The sequence below is a fragment of the Saccostrea echinata genome, unplaced genomic scaffold (assembly GCF_033153115.1).
Source record: "Saccostrea echinata isolate AGI-Se365-2 ecotype Australia unplaced genomic scaffold, CSIRO_AGI_Sech_v1 ptg000009l, whole genome shotgun sequence".
Classification (NCBI taxonomy): Eukaryota; Metazoa; Mollusca; class Bivalvia; order Ostreida; family Ostreidae; genus Saccostrea; species Saccostrea echinata.
The window spans coordinates 42,193,889-42,215,489 of NW_026889758.1; the positions used below are offsets into that span (position 1 = coordinate 42,193,889).

At 32.8% G+C, this 21,601-nt stretch overlaps 1 protein-coding gene across 1 annotated transcript; it reads right to left on the minus strand.

Moving 5' to 3' along the window:
* Positions 1 to 1,735: 1,735 nt before the first annotated feature.
* LOC133182411 (circularly permutated Ras protein 1-like) lies at positions 1,736 to 18,721 on the minus strand. The gene is made up of 15 exons (XM_061317253.1): positions 18,595 to 18,721; positions 16,085 to 16,270; positions 15,318 to 15,500; positions 14,862 to 15,012; positions 14,104 to 14,482; positions 13,319 to 13,548; positions 11,778 to 11,865; positions 10,374 to 10,580; positions 9,823 to 10,003; positions 9,435 to 9,680; positions 7,688 to 7,804; positions 5,610 to 5,705; positions 5,110 to 5,201; positions 2,271 to 2,397; positions 1,736 to 1,939 (listed from the first exon to the last, which is right to left on the minus strand). The coding sequence occupies exons 1-15, from the start codon at positions 18,712 to 18,714 to the stop codon at positions 1,763 to 1,765; spliced, it is 2,580 nt and encodes an 859-aa protein (XP_061173237.1). The 5' UTR covers positions 18,715 to 18,721; the 3' UTR covers positions 1,736 to 1,762.
* Positions 18,722 to 21,601: the final 2,880 nt, after the last annotated feature.

Here is a 21,601-nt window from a genome sequence, read left to right on the forward strand (position 1 = left end):
ATAAAAACATAAAAAGGGAGGGCATTTAGTGTATATACCATACAACATTATGCACACACACACAAATAAACTATGAGGCAAAGTTTAAGTTTTGCTGAGGTATATTTTGGTATCACAAAATGATTTGGGCCATTCCAAGTTTTTCCTCTGTTTAGCATCCACCCATCTATCAAAAACCTTCCTTATACCTATTTGCAAAAAACACACAAACCAAAAAAAAAAAAAAAAATAAAACACAGACTTTATAGTGAAAAAAATTACTTCATTAAAGGATTTAACTTCATTCATTTATTTTTCTTGTAGAAAGATCTTATGGCTATTCTTTCCCCAAATCAAGGTACTAAATGCTTAAAATATCCTTTATATGACAAATTATAGACAGATGTTTAGAGAAATTGACAGAATTAAAAAAATTTGACCAGAATAATCAACTTCAGGACTCCTGATTTTGTTTGTTTTTCATGATATTGGGTGTCGGAAACCAAGGCGCACACAGACACTTAATATAGGAAAAACTTGGAATGGCCTTGTCTGATATAAAAAATTTCATATTCTGATGTCAGAAAATCATTTTTGATTTCAATTTCTGATATCAAAAAATATATCGAAAATTTATTTGATTTTTTTTTTAAATTCAATATTAGAAACACAATAAACATATTTGCTCAGGTTCATCAAAATAACGAGACTCGATCCCCTTAACTAATCCACAGTTTTCAGGTTTTCATCGTTCAGTATTTATAATGAACGATGTTAACATTCTCATAATTTATTTTCAAATTTATACAAGAAATTAAAGTAGGTATTCAAAAGGGGTCCATACTGCATGCAATAAAGTATGAATTTTACTTTAAGTATTTGAAGGAAATTGTGAATTTCCTCACAGGGCTAAAATTTCTTCCCAGAGTCTGAGGATTATTCTTGACTTACTACATGGAATCACTCCATACAGTATTTGTCTATTTTGAATGTGGATGTTTTATTTACTTCTATGCTTTTCACAAAGTTTAAACACAAGAGTTTTAGGCTTTTTATACAACCAAATAATCAAATACTGAATTGAATATATGAGAGGGAACATCCCAGGAAGCATTAATTAAAGTTATCCTATTTATGTTACCAACATTTTCTGATTTCAAAATAATAAAATCTTATGATATCAAAGATTTTCAAGCTTTTATTCTATATTAAAAAAAAATCATTTTCTGTTATCAGAAAATGATTTTTTGATTTCGAAAACTTAGATTATAATTTCTTATTTCAAAAATGTTATTTTTGTTGATACAATTTCCTATTATCAAAATTGAAATTCTTGATGTCAAATATTTTTTTATTTATATTACAGCATATTTTGATAGACTTTTTGGGGGGGGGGGGGGGGGGTTTGCATACCTCAAAAATACTAAAACAGTGCTTAATGAAAACCATGGATTTCTCATAAACATTTACTTAATGAAACAATAATGTAAGGTGCTTATATATATCACAGAATTAAGAGTACATGTACAATGTATACTAATTTTGTTTCAATTTTTTTACCATTGTATAAGTAGAAAAACTACCAGTGAAAAAACTTTTTTCAGGATTTAAGTTTAAAATAATTGGATTTATACAAAATTAAAGTCATACAATGGGAGTCCAAGATCATTGTAAGCAGCAGCAAACAATTCAAGTGAATTCAACATTAATTTTATCAAGCCAACAATTTAAAGAGGAAAAAAACCTAGCTGTTAAATTTCACCAAAAAATTTAATGAAATGGTTCATGTTTGTTGATATCCATAGTATGCTTCTGAGAGTGCCTTATTTTTCTCCACACGTCTCTTGACGTGCTGCATTTTATTGGATGCCCCAGATAATTTGCAGGCAGACTTCATGACATTGGTCTGCAGAACAGCTGTGTCCAGGTCTGAGAAACCACAAGCTGACAAAGAACTTGCCTGTGAAAGAACAAAGAATGCTAAATACAAGCAATATGCATACAAAATTTCTATTAAAAGCAATATTCATTAAAATCAATGACATGATACAAGTTTAAAATACAGCTTTTATATGTCAACACTCAAATAAATGTTTTTTTAATTACATGTGTATCTGTGTCAACATTCAAATAAATGTTTTTTAATTACATGTGTATCTGTATTTCATCATTAAATATAATTTAAGGTATCTGTCTTCATTCAACCATGCAAATTGTTAGCAGAATGTATTAGCCATTTTTAGTTTGTTTTATTAGGTTTTATTCTGTTTTGAGCCAGTTTTCCACCTTACCTGTCTTTCCTTATGAAGCTTATTAACTACTTGTGATAACGATCTGCTCTCCTCAATAAATGCTACTTTGTCTTCCCGCTGTTGTAAATTTTTGGATCCTTTGGAAATCATGCTTCTTGAAGACAATCTATCAATATGAATTAAAGGGACGACTTCAGAAAAACTTTGAAAAAAAACTAGAGATGTGTTTTGTTATTTAACTAAAACATACATTACACCTTTATTGTAAATCAAAGATCAAGGTCATGCAAGAACATCATGATAGCATACATAAAGCATCCTTATATGATGACTAGACGTCTAGATTAAATTTAAAGACAAACAAGCAAATTCAGCGAAGTGTAATCCTAGGCTTTCGGTGTCTTAGTGGTTGGGATGCAATTGTTTATGGCATATTGTAACTGTCTTGTTTGTGTGTCCTGTCTTGTCTGTCCCTCATACAAAGAAGATATAAATTTTTGAACGAATAAAAGATTAAAGCTTCTCAAAACTGTATCAATCATCAAGGTCAAAAATAATAATACAATCTGAAAGATCTTCTCACAAGTAATGCACATGTGAACAAATATGAAAGCCTCATCTCTTCTGGAGCAAAAATTATGGCCAAAGTTAAATTTTTTGATAAGAAGGTCAAGCTTCTAGGTCAAGGTCATAAAGTCAAAAATGATAATTCTTTCTGTGAAGTGTTGTCATAGGTAATGTACAGGTAATATATGAAAGCCCTATCTTTTCTCACTCAAAAAAAAAAGGACTGTAGGTTAAACTTTAAGGTCAAGGTCAAGAGGTCAAAAGCCAAAGTTCATTTGGAAAGGTCTTGAAATAGGTAATGCACATGTCAAATATAAAAGACCTTCACTCATTCAAAAGTTATCAACATTGTTCAATTTTTTGAAAATTAGGTCAAACTTCAAGATCAAAGTCTCAGGGAAAAAAATCATAGTACATGTATGTACATTTAGAAAGGTTTTGTCAAAGGTAATGCACATGTGGCACCCTATCTTCTCTAATTCAAAACTTATCATTAATGTTATAATTTTTGAAAATTATGTTAAAGTTCAAGGATATGAGGTTAAAAATAATAGTACATTTTTCTTGTCACAGGTAATGCAGTTGTAAAACTGTGGATGCCTTATCTTTTTCTCCTTCAACAGTAAGCAGCAATATAATTAATGATACATATTTTTTAAATTAGGTCAAATTTCAAGGTCCTAAGGTCAAAAATCATAGCATGTTCAGAAACATCTTATCACAGGTAATGCACATGTTAAATATGAATGCCCCGTCTTCTCTCATATAAATGTTATAAGCAATCCTATTCTATTCTTGACAAAGAATTCCATACAAAGTCCCTGAGAAGGATCCTAAGAATATCTTGGCCCAATACCATCTCAAATAGGACCTTCTCAACAGGTGTCAGCAAGAGGATATGGCCACAATCATCATCAGAAGACGTTGGAATTGGCTTGGCCATGTACTTAGAAGGGACTCAGACAGCATTATAAAGACAGCTCTCTTCTGGACACCAAAGGGAAAACGGAAGAGAGGAAGGCCCAAAGTCACTTTGCGGCGGACAGTGGAAGCCAGAATAAAAGAACAAAAGAGAAGTTGGGGCACACTCCAAAAGCTAGCCAGTGACAGACATGGATGGAGAAACCTTGTTACTGCCCTATACACCAAAGACATCACGAGCAGCAAGAAAGTAACTGTAAAAGAGATGTTAACTTGAAATTCAAAGAATTGTTGTCCCCTGCTTGTAAGGTCTGATTGCTTGAGGTGCAATGAGGTCTGATTGGTTGAGGTGTAATGATCAATCTATGGCATATTGTAACTGTTCTTGTCTGTCTTGAGGTCATAGTACATTGAGAGGTCTTTTCACAGGTAATGCATATGTGGAAAAAATATGAAAGCCCTATCTTTTCTTATTCATAAATTATGACCAAGTTCAAAGTGTTTTGTGGGACAAGTTTGCTCAGATAATCTTTCTTGTCGAAGAAAACAAGTTACTTGATTCTGAGTGAAACATCAAGATTATGCAGGTCATGATAGATGTATAGTACCACATGACACAACTTATAAAAAGAAATAAAGGAACACAAATGATTATGAAAGAGAACCAGAGGTTTCTGACAAGACTGCAGCTCTACTGGTGTGTACCTATACTAAAGAAAGATGTATCTTAGTATAGTCTTCTTATATGTCAAGTCTAAATGAAATCCAACCAAAACTGTAGCAAGAGTAATGTTTTGAAAGAATTTCACAGACATTTCTATACACAGTAAAACATGGCAACTTCCACTGTTGAAATCAAAAACTGATATATTGAATTATTAATATTGTCTACTTGTGTACTAAGCTCAATTCAAACTTGGATCTATTTTTAGTAACCATGGCACCACCATTTGTTGAAATCAAAAATATCGACTGATGCATCTTTGCATAGTCTACTTGTGTACCAAGTCTGATTGAAGTTTGACCAAAACTGTAGGAGGAGAATTTCAAAGAAATTTCTATTTTTAGTATTCATGGCAAAATCCTTTGTTGAAATCAAAACCTTACATAGAATTATGTATCTTAGTATAGTTTACTTGTATACCAATTCTTATTGAAATTGGGCCAGAACTGTAGTAGGAGTAGAGTTTTGTTTTCGAAAATTTGTTTACAGACAGATGGATAGAAGACAGACCAACAGGTGGACAATGGACACCTAATTAAATGCATAAATTCTTCTGGTCTCTGACCAGTAGAGCTATAAAATGAAAAGTGAATGGAAATCACCACCACCACCTGAATAAGGTGTAATAAAAAAATCAAATTAAAACATTAATTTTTTTTAACTTACAATTTTGAGCGAGCATCTTCAATATCTCCTTTACTGGCCAAGTAAGCAGTCTTCTGGACTACAGCAGTGCCAACCACATTTACATTCATTGCCTATAAAATTTAGTAGTGGATATCTGTTAATTTTATATATATATGAGACTGATATAAAATATTTTTTTAAAAACTGATTTAATTTAAATTATACTTTTAATATCAGTTATTATGATGAAACAAACTATTGGCAAGATAACTCCAAAATCTCTCTGATTTTAAGAGGAAATTAAACATTTCTGTTCAAATGTGATTACTGATAAATGTAAATAATGGAAAGTGTTTGTTCTTGGCTTTATAACAGTTTAAAGTTGTTGTTTAGTTTGATGATTTCAAAAATATTAAGGTCTTCATTGGTGAGATAATAGCTCCTGTCACTTACTTTTCATGTGAAGGCTAATTTTTTAAAGATATTTTTTTATTTATGCCAGATCTAAAAAAAAATTTCAAAACTATGAGTTTACATACTTCCTCCATGGTCTGTCTGTTGTCTGTGGTAGATAGTGCTTTACTAATGGTTCTCAACATGTTTCTGCCATCCTTTAGTGTGTAAGAAATCTGTACCTATAGAAGACAAAAAGAATAAAATGTGCTGTAATTTGTAAATTACTAGATCAAACTTAACAAAGAGTGAATGTAATGAATCTAATACAATGTACAAAGTAAAATTACAACAAAAAACAAAACAAAACCAAATAAAAAAACCCAAAAGCCTGCAAACTTTGTCAAATTAACACCTGTATCAATAACTAGATTACTGTGAGCAAGCTCACAAAATTATACCCCTCACTGCAATTAAAAAATGCCTATATACAATTTTCTAAATGTGACTTTGAACTTGCCAAGATGCCTTGGTTTAAAAAGAGACACCCTCTTGTCAAAAGCAATCGTTGTGTGAAATATGGACATCCAATCTTTTTCATTTGAATTTTACATTTTTATTCTACCAGTGACCTTGAACTTGCCAGAATGATCCTTGATCAAGGTTACAACATACCCTCAACTCCATATAATCTTTTTGGAGTATCAATGAGAGAGTTATGAACTGGGCACATTTTATATGTTTCTGCCAGTAACCTTGAATTTCCCAGAATGACCTTGGGAAGGTCATGTCACACCCTCGGGTCATAAGCAATCTTTGATAAGTATGAACTTCTAATGTTCTGCATTACAAGATATGGTCAGTACATGAATTGAACATTTTGTAAAGGTGACCTTGAACTTGATAAATTGACCCTGGGTCACTCAGGATCATGACATACCTTCAGGTCATAAACAATCTTTGTATGAGGTATTAACTTCCAATGTTTTTCTATGAGGAAGTTGAATCTTAAACTTTTCTGCCAGTGACCTTGAACTTGCCATAATGACCTTGAGTCAAGGTCAAGACACACCTTCAGGTCATGAAGAATCTTTGTATTACAAGTATGAGCTTCCAATTCTTCTCCATTACAAAGTTATGGCCCAGACATGATTGCACAGACAAACAGACAGACAAGGTGATTCCTATCCATCCCCCAAACTAATTTGCGGGGTCATAAATATTGGCTTCAACAATAAGTAGGGATTTATATACTATATTAAGTGGGCATAGAAACATATCCATTGGATACATTCCCAAATGGTATTTGTACTCCAACATTAAAGGAATAATTAAATGTACTTGAATTATTAACTGACCTAGAAATTTTGAAAAATGAAGTTCAAGATCATAAAAAAGGTCAAGGTCAGAACTCTGTTGTGTAGCATTCACAAATATATACCTTAGTATGAAATTTGACTAAAATATCTTGAAAAATACAGTTAAAGGTCGTAGGAAAAGTCAAGGTCAGAAAATTACACATACAGTATGACACAGTTGAATAGCTTTCCTAAATTTGTATTATCAAGGTATGAAGTTTGATGAAAATAACCTGGAACAGTTTCTTTGAAACTAAGGTAATTGCAAAATAAGGAATAATGACATCAAGGTCGAAGGAAAAGTCAATGTTAGAACATTATGACAGTTGAATAGCTTTCACCAGAATGTATCAGTGTACGAATTATGATAAAAATATTTTGACCAGATTCTTTTAACCTGAGCAAAACACAAAGTGTGATGGATGCACAGAGAAATGGAAGGACAGAAGACAGACATGACAAACACAATATGTCCATGCCATAGTCATGGTGGGTGGGCATAAAAATGTTCACAGTAAACATGCTTATAACAAAGTACCAGGACAGAAGATTTTGCTTCCTTATATGCATAATTCATTATATTGGTTAACAGGTTAAGTTTACAATATTTTTTTTAAGTCATGGGGAATGAAAATTACTTCACCATAAGTATCAATTCATTACAAGTGTGTTTGCTATAAGCATGTTTTATTGTATCTAGCTATGGGGCTCATATAAAAATTTTCTTTGTTGCCTTTGGTGAAATGCAACCATTTTCTCCTATATGTTTGTAGATAAGGATGCAAATGGTAAACACAAAATATTTTCATTTTAGCCAGATTTTGAATTCACTTAGACACTAAAAAACAGGTTTCTGATTTCCTTACTTGGAATGGTATTTTTTCAATGTCCAATTTTTTCCCAGGATTTTTCAACTTAAATGAGAATGTCATATCAGTATCTTTTGTAGCACTGCCCACCTCCTTAATTATCTTGCTACTGCCCTGCAAAGAAAAAATATATACCTGGTACATTTTAGTATCTATGTATTATTACTAGGGATGGCAATTTCTAACCGGTTAACCGATTACTCGGTCGGAACGATGGCAATCGGTTAGATAAACTGTAATCGGTTAGTCGAAAAAATTTTTAATATGTGTAAAAATGAAGGCAATCTTCTTAAAATCCATTTTTAAAAAAGAAATTCCTTCTTAAACGTTGATAAGTTCGCGTTTTCATATATATATATTTATTTAGGCTGATTGGGGGGAAATTATGGCTCTCCAGATTAAAATTATGGGGTAATTGGTCAGTCCGAGATGTGTTAATTACTGTTCAAACATCGTTACCCCGACTGTCCTCTAATTCTTTAATGATACTAATCGCCGTTGGGCACCGTGAACTGGTGTGTGTATCTTTTGCAGTTATTTATCAAATTAAATTATTAAACAAACATTGTAAATTAAGAGATACAGTTTAATCTTAGTTTTGATTATGGTGACAATGAAGAATGAACTTGTGTGACATCCGCTCTGGAAAATTATCTACGATATCTCAGGCATGTTTCATAGTTTTCTGATTTTTTTTCTTGTCTACTGTAATAAAAAATATATGCTTGTACATGTAGTTTTCTGATCAAGAATGTTTTTGACCTCTAAGATGTTTTTTAATACTTCTTGTGCGTGGGAATAGAACTTCCTGAAAAAAGTCAAGAAAATGTATAGTTTGATACGATTAACCGGTTAATCGGTCAGAACGTTTTGCGGTTAACTGATTAGCAATTCTGTATTCGATTGCCATCCCTAATTATTACACTGAAAAATTTAGACAAGAGGCCAATGGACCACAATGCTCATCTGAGTCACTTTGGCCTGCTGTTTTTCATCTCCAGTATCTTCTAAATTTCCATCTTTAATTTAACAAAATTTCACTGTTGAGTACTGTGAACTGAGTGCAATGTGCATCTATCTTTTGCAGTTATCTGTCAAATTATATTTTTAAACAAACATTGTAAATTAAGTAATAGTTCAGACTCTGTTTCTTTTTTATGATGACAATGCAACCATGGCCTTGTGTAACATCAGGTCTGAAAAATTATCAATATCTTTGATATCTAAGGAATGTTTCATTGTTTTCTTGATTTTTTCTTGCCTTCAGAAATTGAAATAAAATATTATAATATAAAGAACACTTACCAAGCATAAACAGACTCTTACTAACATCTTTGTTAAGTTTTTTCTTAGGGTTTACGTGATAAAAAAAGGTCAGGAAAATGTGTATTTTGATACGATTAACTGGTCAGAATGTCTTGAATTAACCGATTTCCAATTCTGCATTCAATTGCCATTGTATTTAGACATCTATTTTATAAAAAGAAGTTTTACTGAATGTTAAATGTTCGGTGAAAAGAGTTTTTCAATTTTCTATTTCAAATACAGTTGAACTTCTGTATCTCGAACACCGATATCTTGAATACAATGGATATGTCAAAATGATTAAGAACTCCCAACCACTTATTTTATAGGTATTTTCCCCTTGATACATGTATCTCGAATCCTCAAATATCTCAAAGTTTTTTCTCAGTCCCATCGAGTTCAAGATAAGGAAGTTTGACTGTTTGTTAGGAATAATAACCTTAGGGAACCTAGGGTCATCAACTTCCAGCTCTGGATGGAGAAAAAGAGTGACCGTTACATATGTAGCGATGACATAATTTTGCGAGATGAGTCGAAGCTGCCGAGAAATTTCCAGGGGATTAAGCACATTTACAGTGCCTCCAGAAATATCTGCACATTTGCTAACTTTCTCCAACCCAGTTCTCTCCCCTTCCACAGCAAGAATGGAAATAGTTATGTTCTTCTTTTTGGCATATTGCCCAGCCTTCAAAAGAGAAATGTACATTGATTCAAATATGTCATACAGGAAACTTAATATTCTTTCTATCAACAGCAAATACATCTGTATATTTACTAATCAAGCAAAGACAAATTCATCAAAGCATCAACTCTGTGATTTATCTTACCTCCACATAGAAATTTGGATCCCTGTTCAAATTGCCTATGCCTCCATTTGGTGCCCCATCAGTACATAAAATAATCTCAGATCCCACAGAACCATTGACAATCCCCAAGGCAGCAGAAAGGGCAGGGCCGAGACTGGTACAACCCTTCGGTCTTAGCTTATTTACTTCAGTCACTATTTTCCTGAAAAGTGGACATAAATTTTAAGTAAATTTAAACAACTGATATAAAATGTATGTCCCTCTGTTATATAATCTTAACTTTCCATATAAATAAGTGTTAAAACATGAAGTTTCTGATTTTTTGATTTGCATGGGCATTGCCCTTAAAGTTACTGGTAATATGAAAGGGGTCTTGAGTTGCACAGTTTAATTATTTCAAATTTCTAAACATTACACATTCAGTAGATACTGATCAACTCAATAAAGTGATCATACATTTTAATATATCTTTATACCTATAGAAATGGATGTCCCTAGTTTTTTTTTTTTCTAAACTACATGTCCTCAGTACATGTATTAATATATACATTTAAAAAAACACAGATAATTACTGGTAGGATTCTGTTAAAGGCTTGATCTGATGTTCTGTGGAATACTTTTCTCCGTAGTTCAGTAATGGCTCAAACTCATTATGGATGGTGGAAGGCACAGTTTGTATTGTGTTGTCTGAACAATCTCCATAGACCTCCACCTTTGACTCAAATGTCAAGAAGATCACTCGCCGCTCTGGATTGTCCAGGTGCAGTCGCTCTAGCTGCCTGTATAAAATCATTATTATTGCTTTGATAAAAGAGGATATACTCATTTCTTTATCAAAAAATTATTGCTGAACCCTTTTTTCCATCATAAGTCTTTCTTCATTACCTTTTTCACAACAATTAAAGTAAAAGAGGAATAAAGAAACTACTAGATGCCTATTTACACTCTATCCATGCATTTGCTTATTTGCATCTGTGACACAAATATGTCACGTAAAGGTATCTATGTAATGTAAATTTGACATACTGTATAGGGGATTAATTTCACGGGTTGTAATTTTCATGTTGTTCTCTCCTCGGACACGATCGCGGTTTGTTGAATTCGCGGAATCGGTATATAATAAAAGTAACCTCCTTTGTCTTTATCCGTGTAATCCATAGTATAGCTAGAACGACATTCATCAGCGTTATGTATTCACTTCACGAACAAGGTAGGTTTATATAAAATTATTAGATTTAGTAGTTAATTGATGATTAATCAAAACAAGTGCTGTTATTAAAATTTTTTGACTATAAACATCAAATGACTTTCCTATATGCTTTTACGATGAGTGCACATCTTTCCGAAGGTATAACATATTGCAGCGGGGAAAAAAAACACTGGACGCTAATAAATATATTGATGTAGGTAGACATAATAATATCCTTTCATATCTTCAGCATATTCGATAGTTATCCGAATGATATTTTTTAAACCAAAATTTCCATAAAAACTAACACGCATAATGCTAAATTGCAGGTAACAAATACACGTACGTGGTAACGTTACGCACGGGTAATCAAAACCCATGTCCCATGTGTTTTGATTGATGAAACATGCATCTATTAAAACAGCTTTTAAACAATAAAAACAGGTCATTAGCTGCTTATTTGAATTAAAGTAAAGCGTGATAATTAAGATAATTGAATGACAACTACGCATACGTGTACTACTCGTAATTACTGAAATAAATGATCACGTATCGTACGTATATATACCTATCGTAGTCTATTCTCAAATTTCCAAATAAAACATTGAGGTTTAATATTTAAAATTTATTCACTGTTTCTTGAATTCACGGATTTATTAACACAGTGAATATAGCAAATATTTACACCGCAAGTTATTTTCCCCCTATACAGTACATATACTTATTATGCTGGACATTGTAATTGTGCCTGCATCTATTGTGTTGAAAAGGCCACCTACTCCATTACCTTAGGAGTGCCTCTTGTATGGCCTGAAGTCGAGTAACACTGTTACTGCCAGAAGCATTCTCCCCGTCTCTCTGTCTCTTCCATTCAGCTTTAAAACAAGGTAAAAAAAAAAGTGTAGCTTAAATTGAATGGAAACATACAACACTATAGTACTGTAAACCAACATTAATTTGCCCACTCAAAATCTAGCACTGTGACAGTCTTTCTCATGAACTGTGTAGCGTAACCATAAATTAGTGCATTTGGAGCCAAGCTTCTGTATACTGGTCCGTATTTATTTTAATCATATACGGTCAAACCTCGTTATCTTGAACTTGATGGGGCCAAGAAAAAAAACTTCCCAGAAATCCAAGGGTTCAAGATATTGAAGGTAAAATACTTCAAAGATATGGTTAGGATTACCCAGTCACTTTGACATATCCATGGTATTCTTTGATATCCATGTTCGATTCGAGATATTTGAGTTCAACTGTATTAGCATCTACTTAAGTTAGTTGAAAAGAAGAAACACAAAAGGCACTAAAATATGATAATATTTCATTATTATACCACTAAGTAAGTTTACAGCATGTCAAGATGCCTGAATTATTATTTAAATCATAATAAACAATATGATTTATTTTTCTAGTTTTGTCTTTAGGAGCTAAAAATCGCACATTAACATAAGCACAAATTGATACATGTACATCTACAAGGTAAGTGCTTTCCTAAATTTCTTAGGTTGGTTATACAGTTGAACTTCAGTATCTCAAACTCCAATATCTCCAATATCATGGATATGTCAAAGTGATTTGGTTCCAACTGCTAATTGTTTAGGTATTTTACCCTCGATATCTCAAATCCTCAGATATATCAAAGTTTTTCCTTGGCCCCGTCAAGTTCGAGATGACAAGGTTTGACTGTACTTGTCTGATTAACTAGAAATATGTCCATAGGAAATGAAAACCCCACCCAGGGTTCATCAGTAATGCAACAAAAAAAGAAAAGTATCCTGATCACTTTTTTGTTTCAGATAAGGGTACATTATGATCAATAGTAAGGTCAAGGTCATGGGAAGCTTAAGGTCAGAAAATTATGACAAAGTTGAAAAGCTCTCACTTACCGATATATGTATCAAAATATGAAATTTGATTAAAATATCTTGATTAGCTTCTTTTAAATTGAGCTAAACGCAAACTGTGAAGGGTGGATATATGGAGGGAAAGAAGGATGGAAGGTGGAAAAGACCAAAGGAGGAAGACAGACATGACAAACACTGTATGGCCCAGCCATATTCATGGCAGGCATAAAAAATATACATTTAGTTCAGTTTATGACTCCACTGATTTAAATATGGGCTTTTTCAAGACAACCATAATGTATGATATAAATTTTGATTTTAAAATTATTTCAAAATATTTTACATTACAGAGTCTTTGAATTGTAAGGAGAGCTAGTTTAACGATTGAAATTAAAGACCTTTCCCTCTTATTCCATTTAAAATCATCAAAATATTACCTGCCAGTGAAAAATAATATGATTGTTAAACATTTGAAGGTTACCTTGTAATTCGGGAAGCTGTGTGACTCCCCCCATAGATCCACTGATATCCAGACAGTACACCACGTATCCACTTCCTGTTGTTGCTGGTTTTGTAGCCTCTGTCTTGTCAGTTTCTTTTTCTGTAGCAGCTTGCTCTTCTGGTGCAGAAAGGGCATAATCTATGGTGTCTGATTTAGGAATTTCTTCTTTTCTGACCTCTGTGGAGACATTTTTATGTCCACAGAATTCACTGAAATGTTACAATGGTAAACCCAAAATGAAATAGCAATTCCCTCTCAGAGTAACAAAAGATGCACTGAAAACAGTTGTTCACAAATATTCATCTTAAAGAATAATTTCCAAATGTTTTACCCAAAATGAAATAGCAATTCCCTCTCAGAGTAACAAAAGATGCACTGAAAACAGTTGTTCACAAATATCCATCTTAAAGAATAATTTCCAAATGTTTTACCCAAAATGAAATAGCAATTCCCTCTCAGAGTAACAAAAAATGCACTAAAAACAGTTGTTCACAAATATTCATCTTAAAGAATAATTTCCAAATGTTTCATCTTATAAAATGAGGTTTCTATGTGGATTTTTTGGGGATTATTTCTGAATCTTTCTAATATTGTTTATGTGTTTGTGTATGTTAATTACATCAAATTGAGAATTTCAATGTAAAATGAAGCAGACATTTACAATTCATATTTCTTAATTTCTCATCGTACAATTTAAGAGATTGCAGATTTGAACAAAAGTTCCAAATCATTCATATTTTAGAATTCAGTGACTTTAGTATTACCAATTCCACAACAGTTTGTCTCCATCTTGTTGTGTCTCAGAGATACAAGACAACACAACCTGACATCCATCGCAATACACCGGGTCACCCGTAGCAACATTGTCCATCTGATCAAGATCCTTCATGGACACCAGGATGACATTAGTGTCTGCTTTCTGACATTTTATGGTTTTCTTGGACTTGGTAGGTGATCGTATGGGTGGGGCTGACTTCCGTCGACTTGGGGGCCCTCTCCTTGTGTCACCTCTCCTCTGCTGTACGGGTAAGTCTTCTGCTGTGGCTGACCTTGGTCGGGACAATCTACGGGAAAAGATTCCACTAATGGAGGAGATGAAACTTCGTACCCTGGACACTTGTTTTCTGGGTCTTCCTTGTTCTTCTAAAGTCAACATTTTAAAATTAAAGTCTACAGTGCAAAGTTTTTCTTGGGGGGGGTGGGGTGTTTTGGTTTTTTTGGTTTTTTTGTTGTTGTTGAGAAAATAGGAAAATCAGCACAAAGTGTTACTTTACCTCATAAATATTTCATTTATTCATGCTGCTGTGTACTTGGTAATTACATGTATTTTCAAGTGAAAAGAAAAAAAAAACTTTTGCAATTATTCATGCAGAGAGAAATGAAAGAGAAATTACAATGGCATCTTAAACTAATTTAATTCATCAGATTGAAAATACATGTAAATGGGAGAATTATCAAACGCTTATATCTTTAACTTAATTATACACCTGTGTGTATTATTTATATTTCATAAATGAAATACCTTCCTCAGCTTTTCTTCGTTTTCCCTTCACTTTGACCATTTTACGATAAGAGTCTTCTATGGTTGGATCATAGTCCTCAACAAATTGGTCTGCTACAAATCTAAGTGTCAGTGAAGATTTTCCTACAGCACCAGCCCCGAGCATGACAATCTGTGATAGACAATAAAAGTCATCTCTAATTTAGAGAGTGAAATAGCATACTTTTGAATTTGCCTGACAATATGCATTATTGTAAACCTTCTGAGATGTGAGAAAAAAGTTCTCTTACGTGGCTTTAAAATCTCATAATTAGGAAAACTGCATTGTGATTTTCAAAAATATTTTTCTTTTTATCTAGTATTTAAATCATTTTAGTTTACAAATATCATAACAGTGATTTTCTTTTAAGTAAATCAAATTGTCTTATTTAGCCAATCTGCTTAATATGCACAAGTTAAATATATATCTTCATTTACTTTGTGTGTAGCTTTGTGTTCCGGAATTTCTAAAACCAGATTCTCAAATGCCTCCTGGACAAGGCTTCCTGTTTTTGCAGATGTTTCTGTAAAAGGAATACCCAAAGTATCTGCCAATTTCTTCCCCTCTTCAAATGATACCTCCCTCTGATGTTCAAGGTCACTTTTATTCCCACAAAGAATCTGTAAAATTAAATCTTAAGCTTAGCATAATTTTCCTTTTTATTTTTTTTTTTATACATACATGTATATATAATCATAACCATGAACAAAACCTCTCTTAAGATTCTATAAATACTTTTACTGGGCATAAAACACCACATCACATACTGATCAGTTTGCCCTTAACAATCACATTTACTTTATGCTTAATTAAAATTTGAAAAAAGAAGGTTTTTAAATAGGGATGTCAAATTGGTCATCTTTTGATCATCAGTTATTCGGACTATTTTCTGATCGAGAACCATGATTAAATGATGTTCATTAAAAAAAAAAACTCCAAAAATAAAGGGCCACTATAAGTGAGAAAAGCTGTGTTCTAGTATATACACAGCCAAGGCCATGCAATAACATATAATTACTGGTGTAGGTAATGCTAATTACTGTATAGACATGGACATAAATTATTGACATTTTCTTAATAAGTTTTTGATAAATATATTTATACTTTGAAATATGAAAAATAAATGAGTACCAATTTTAGTATTCAATACTCAATTGCTATCTAATAGACCTATGAACTCTTTGTCTGCCATTTTTCAACCTACCGCAGGTGAATTTTCCATGCCTTTAATTTTCTGAACAAGACGATAAATGGCTGAAGCTTCATTGAAGGATGATCTGCTTGTAATGCTGTAGATAATCATAAAGCCGTCCCCTGATGTCATGTACATCTCTCTTGTAGAGGAGTACTCTTCTTGGCCTGCTGTGTCCAGAATATCCAAGCAACATGTCTGGAATCAAAGAATAAAAACCATGAGAACCATGTGTCCATGATCTCCAAGCAATATATGTTAATCAAAGCATAGAAAGCATGAAATACATGAGTCTATGCATGATCTCCAAGCAATATGTGTTAATCAAAGCATAAAAAGCATGAAATACATGAGTCTATGCATGATCTCCAAGCAATATGTGTTAATCAAAGCATAAAAAGCATGAAATACATGAGTCTATGCATGATCTCCAAGCAATATGTGTTAATCAAAGGATAGAAAGCATGAAATACATGAGTCTATGCATGATCTCCAAGCAATATGTGTTAATCAAAGGATAGAAAGCATGAAATACATGAGTCTATGCATGATCTCCAAGCAATATGTGTTAATAAAAAAGCATAGAAAGCATGCAATACATGAGTCTATGCATGATCTCCATGCAATATGTGTTAATCAAAGGACAGAAAGCATGAAATACATGAGTCTATGCATGATCTCCAAGCAATATATGTTAATCAAAGGACAGAAAGCATGAAATACATGAGTCTATGCATGATCTCCAAGCAATATATGTTAATCAAAGGACAGAAAGCATGAAATACATGAGTCTATGCATGATCTCCAAGCAATATGTGTTAATCAAAGCATAGAAAACATGAAATTCATGAGTCTATGCATGATCTCCAAGCAATATGTTATTTTAATCAAAGCATAGATAGCATGAGACCCAGCTTAAAAAATGCTCCTTCACACCATGCTCACTAGCCCATTCCTCCTCCCCCCGAGATTTGTTTGAAGTTAAAAGTCATGAATACCAGAGTAAATTGATTCTGCGGTCTTTTTCTTCATTTTTTAATACTTTATTTACTGTAATAAACAATCTGTTACAACATTAAACAAATTTTAACATTTTTACAGACTGTGAATTTTGAGAGAGTTGGCATAATTTGTTTTCACATCTTTCATTTACATGAATAAAGATTGATTTTCTTCTTATTACAGATTTTAGCATAATAATAATTCCTCAGAGACCCACAGGTGATTATACCCTTCATTCCTCCCTAAATTAAGGTGAGAAGAATGAAGTTGAACTGTTTAGAGATCATGGGACCCAGGTTTGAATCCTGATCTGATTCTGTGGCTTAAGGCTGTATGCCTTCAAACCTGGGCCCCACGATCTTACCAACAATACTATCCGGCCACTGGTGATTGCATGAAGCTGCCTGTCCCCCTATTTTCCTCAAATGTATTTATACCCCTGCAATTAAGACACCAACCAAACCCTTGAGTTTCATCCCTAGCAGGTTTTGTACCTGTCACATCCATGAAATTACACATTAATATTAAATGTAACAGGGAGAAAATATATAGGACAGAATTGACCAGAATTCCAGCCTAGGCCTGCTGAACTCTAGACTTCTGAGATTTCTGACTGTAAGTGATCAAATTTGCCTAATTTTATCTACATTATTTCTTAATATTTTGTTAGTATATGATTTAGAAAATAAAGCAGTGTGGCATAACATGTTTTAACTCCGGGCTTTTAATAGTTGGGTGTACATAAATTTACACCAAGCAAAATTTGTCTTACTTAAGCTACATAGGGAATAACAAATAGTATTTAAACTCTTCAGTAAAGGTATTTATAAACTCTTGACTTTTTTTCTCTCAATAAGCTATATGCTTACATTTCAAAAGCTGTGAGCTGAAATGTGATCTCACTTGACTGAATTTTACCCGCAAAAGGTAAGCTATATGTATGCAATCTCTGTACAATAAAAACCATAAATACCAGGCAATAAAAAAATTAAAATTCCGACGGATTTATGTATACTTCAAACTTCAAATAATCAATATGTTAGATTTCAATCTAAAAATGAAAACCATAGGAAATTAAATGATAGTCTTAACCTATTGCAAACCATTAGAGAAATAAGTACATGCATATAAAATTGTTTTTCACATGTTTTCTATTGCAAACTGTACAGTAGCAAATCATGCATTTTTAGTATATGGAAAGTCATGAATAATCAAACCTAACTGCTTCAGTCTCTGTACGTAAAGCAATTAAAGTGTAATGATAGAGAACAATTAAACCTTTAATGGATGTTTGACCTTATACCATGTCTGTACATAAATATAAAGCTCTGTTAAACCATGCATATACAGCCAAACCTCATTATCTCGAACTCAATGGAACCGCAAAAAAACTTTGAGATATCCGAGGATTCGAGATATCCGGGGTAAAATACTTAATAAGGGGTTGGGACATATTCATGGTATTTGATATATCGAAGTTCAACTGTATATTGAATTAATCATGCCATGAGTGTACAAACCTCTTCATCTCCATTTTGAGGATCAGCTTCTTCTTCCTTCTCCTCAAGATCATCTTCCTCAGGTATGTCCTCTTCCTCGTCTGTCCGACCAACGTACACAAGGTTTCCTCCAAACTCCATTACACTTAACACAATTTATTTTCTATAAGGAAATATTTACATTTTAATTTCTTTGTCCGAGATAAAACTACAAATAGTAAAAAATACTATATTTCTACATAAACTAAAAGCTACTGGTTCATCAATAGGCATGGTTAAAAAAACTGCGTGCAGTGTGGGACAGAGAGAGACAGAAGTATGGAAAGCGGGGATTGTACATAGCATGTGAATTTACGAAATCAAGAGCATGTAAATATAAGGAATAACTGTCTTTTTTTTGGTTTCAAGAGATCATGATCATGCGATTGGCTTGCATGATAATTTTACACATAAACACCTTCGGTGTTTATGCAAATTATCATGCAAGCGCTAGCCCATTGTTTGATCACATCATGAAACCAAAAAATTAGACAATTATTCCTTCAATAAATTCAAACTGAAGAAAAGTCGGTTAATATTAACTGCTCTTAAATGGGCCAGGGGGAATATTTAATTACATTATAACTGAATAATAAAAACAATTGGTATTCAATGGACATCAAAATCCATTAAGATCCTAAAACATTAATGAGGGAGTTGTTATAAATCCCAGTTCCCTTTTACCATGCATGACTACATTTCTCTAGACTTAATGCCTTGGGAAACAAGTCCTGGCCTTGTGGAAGTGGAATAGATCTCAAATTGCTTAAAACTCACACAAAAATATACTTTAAATGTACTATAATATATACCTACAATTTATTTATCACAACTTGTAATAGTATTGGTTTAGCTCAATGATCTATGTCTGACTTCCTGTTTTACTTCTGGATAAGGAAAAGGATAATACAAATGATATGAATAGTACCTTAATTACAATGTACACATACTTCATTTGAATATTTTTATAACATTTTGCATGGATGGTTCGTGGTTTTAATGATACCATGTAATGCATATGGTGTTGCTTTTAAACTACGTGTAACGTGTTTAACGAATTTGCACAACAAAAATAAACATTGCTCATTTCCCTATTGATTGGTTATAGCCCACCACAGTAGACACCAAGATAAATGACATAGCTAACAGGATATTATACTGAAGGGTGTTAAATTGTTATCTGTACGCCTCGTGTATATTTACAACAACTTTATAGATTTATTACTAAAAAAAATAAATATAAGAAGAAACTTAAGATAAACACATGTCTCACCTGTCTTGCAGTCGTCAACAACGCTGAAAAATATTTCGGTTTTTCCCATCGATATCGCCTATAAATATATATTACAAGGAATATTTGATTGGTTAATATAAATAACCTAACTAAAAATAGAAAACGTTGAGTTGCTGACGGCGCGGATATAAGTTTTTTTCCGAGCAATTACAAACATACAAACGATTTTCTTAATCGTACATACCGAATTTCTAAATCGTTCAAACGAATTTCTAAATAGTTTGTACGATTTAAAAAAAAATCCTTAACATCTTACCAAACATCCTCACAATGTCAAGGTTTTGTGATTTCGGAACTCCACGTTTGTGTGGAGTTCCGAAATCACAAAACCTTGACATGTGAGGATGCTTACCAAATTAAATTTTGATTTGGGAGAATTCTCCTCTTTTTTTTCAGGGGGTAGGATGGGAAGGGCTAGTCAAAGATTTTTTGTATGTGAGTTGTTCAAAATCAATCATATAATACATGTCTGACATGTATTTTTTTTTTCTACATTGCACCTAAAAAAGAATTTAAAATTCCAAATTAATGCAACTGGTTATGTTATATTTAACCCCGTTTCTCTCATGTTTGGCTAGTACTTCAGTAAATGTAAACAAGATGGCATGGATTGCTTAAAGAGTTTTTGTCATTTGTATAATAAAACAATTATTGCTGTTTTTTTTCGGTCAATACGATGATTTAGCCATCTTCGAATTAGTACAATATATATTCACTTCGCCATTCGGGTTCGGTGAATATTGTACTCCTGGGGTGCTAAATCATCGTATTGACCTCAGAACTAGAAATAATTGTTTAATATTCCCATCAACCAAGTTGAATTTAAATGGTGTGTATTAGAGAACGACTTTTATGTCAATCTGACAACTAGACTTAATGATAAACGTGATAACTTCAACTTGTCTCTCGTCAACCTCTCTAATTTATGTAGAAATATACCGGTATATGTATCATTATTACCTGCATATTGAGTTTATATCTCTCAGTTGATTCGATCCGCAAGATCGTTTTACAAGCAAACAATTTCTAAAATGAGGCAGGCTGTTGACAAATAAATTGATGATACAGGGATATCAACAATCTCGTTTAAAGCAACATTTCGAAAGTTCTATGGTCGATACAATGTCCTTGTCAGCAAATACAATCTACTAGTATCATAAAGTCGAATGCTGATTGGCATTTTTCATTCAAATTGTCAGGCCTTTATTTTCACAATTCATTTTCATTTACCCGATCACGACACGGAGGACACGGCTGATTTGAATGATTGTCATAGAATGCTTACTCCTCCATGGCACATTATCCTATCTAGCTCTGTTTTCAGTTGTTTTATTTCATTTTAGTTTTAGTTAAGCCACGAATTCCTAAACATCACTGCGCATCTACAGGACACCTCTTATCAGATTCGGCTTCTAATTTCGCTAGTAAAAGGAACATGAATGCTTTTTGTGCTAAAACAAAATGTTTTTCGATCCCTATTTGCTCTTCGGAGTGAAAATGGAGATCATGAAACTTTATTACACATCTACAAGACACCATCAGTCAATAAATCATATTCCAAAAGACGATTGGTTATTGCTTAAAATGTCAGAGGAGTTCGAGGAAGAAAAATTTGCTGTAAATGAAAAATTCTGAAACTTTGTTGCACATCCATCGGACACCAACTACTACATTCCAGAAGATGAATTTAATATT

What these genes read in the sequence shown, in the direction of transcription:
- LOC133182411 (XM_061317253.1), bottom strand. Translation starts at nt 18,714, where the DNA reads ATGGAGTTTGGAGGAAACCTTGTGTACGTTGGTCGGACAGACGAGGAA. An exon ending in AACACAAAGCTACACACAAA is followed by an intron (nt 15,013 to 15,317) that starts GTAAATGAAGAT and finishes TGTCTATCACAG; the next exon opens with ATTGTCATGCTCGGGGCTGG. An exon ending in AGCTTCATAAGGAAAGACAG is followed by an intron (nt 1,940 to 2,270) that starts GTAAGGTGGAAA and finishes GTTCTTTCACAG; the next exon opens with GCAAGTTCTTTGTCAGCTTG.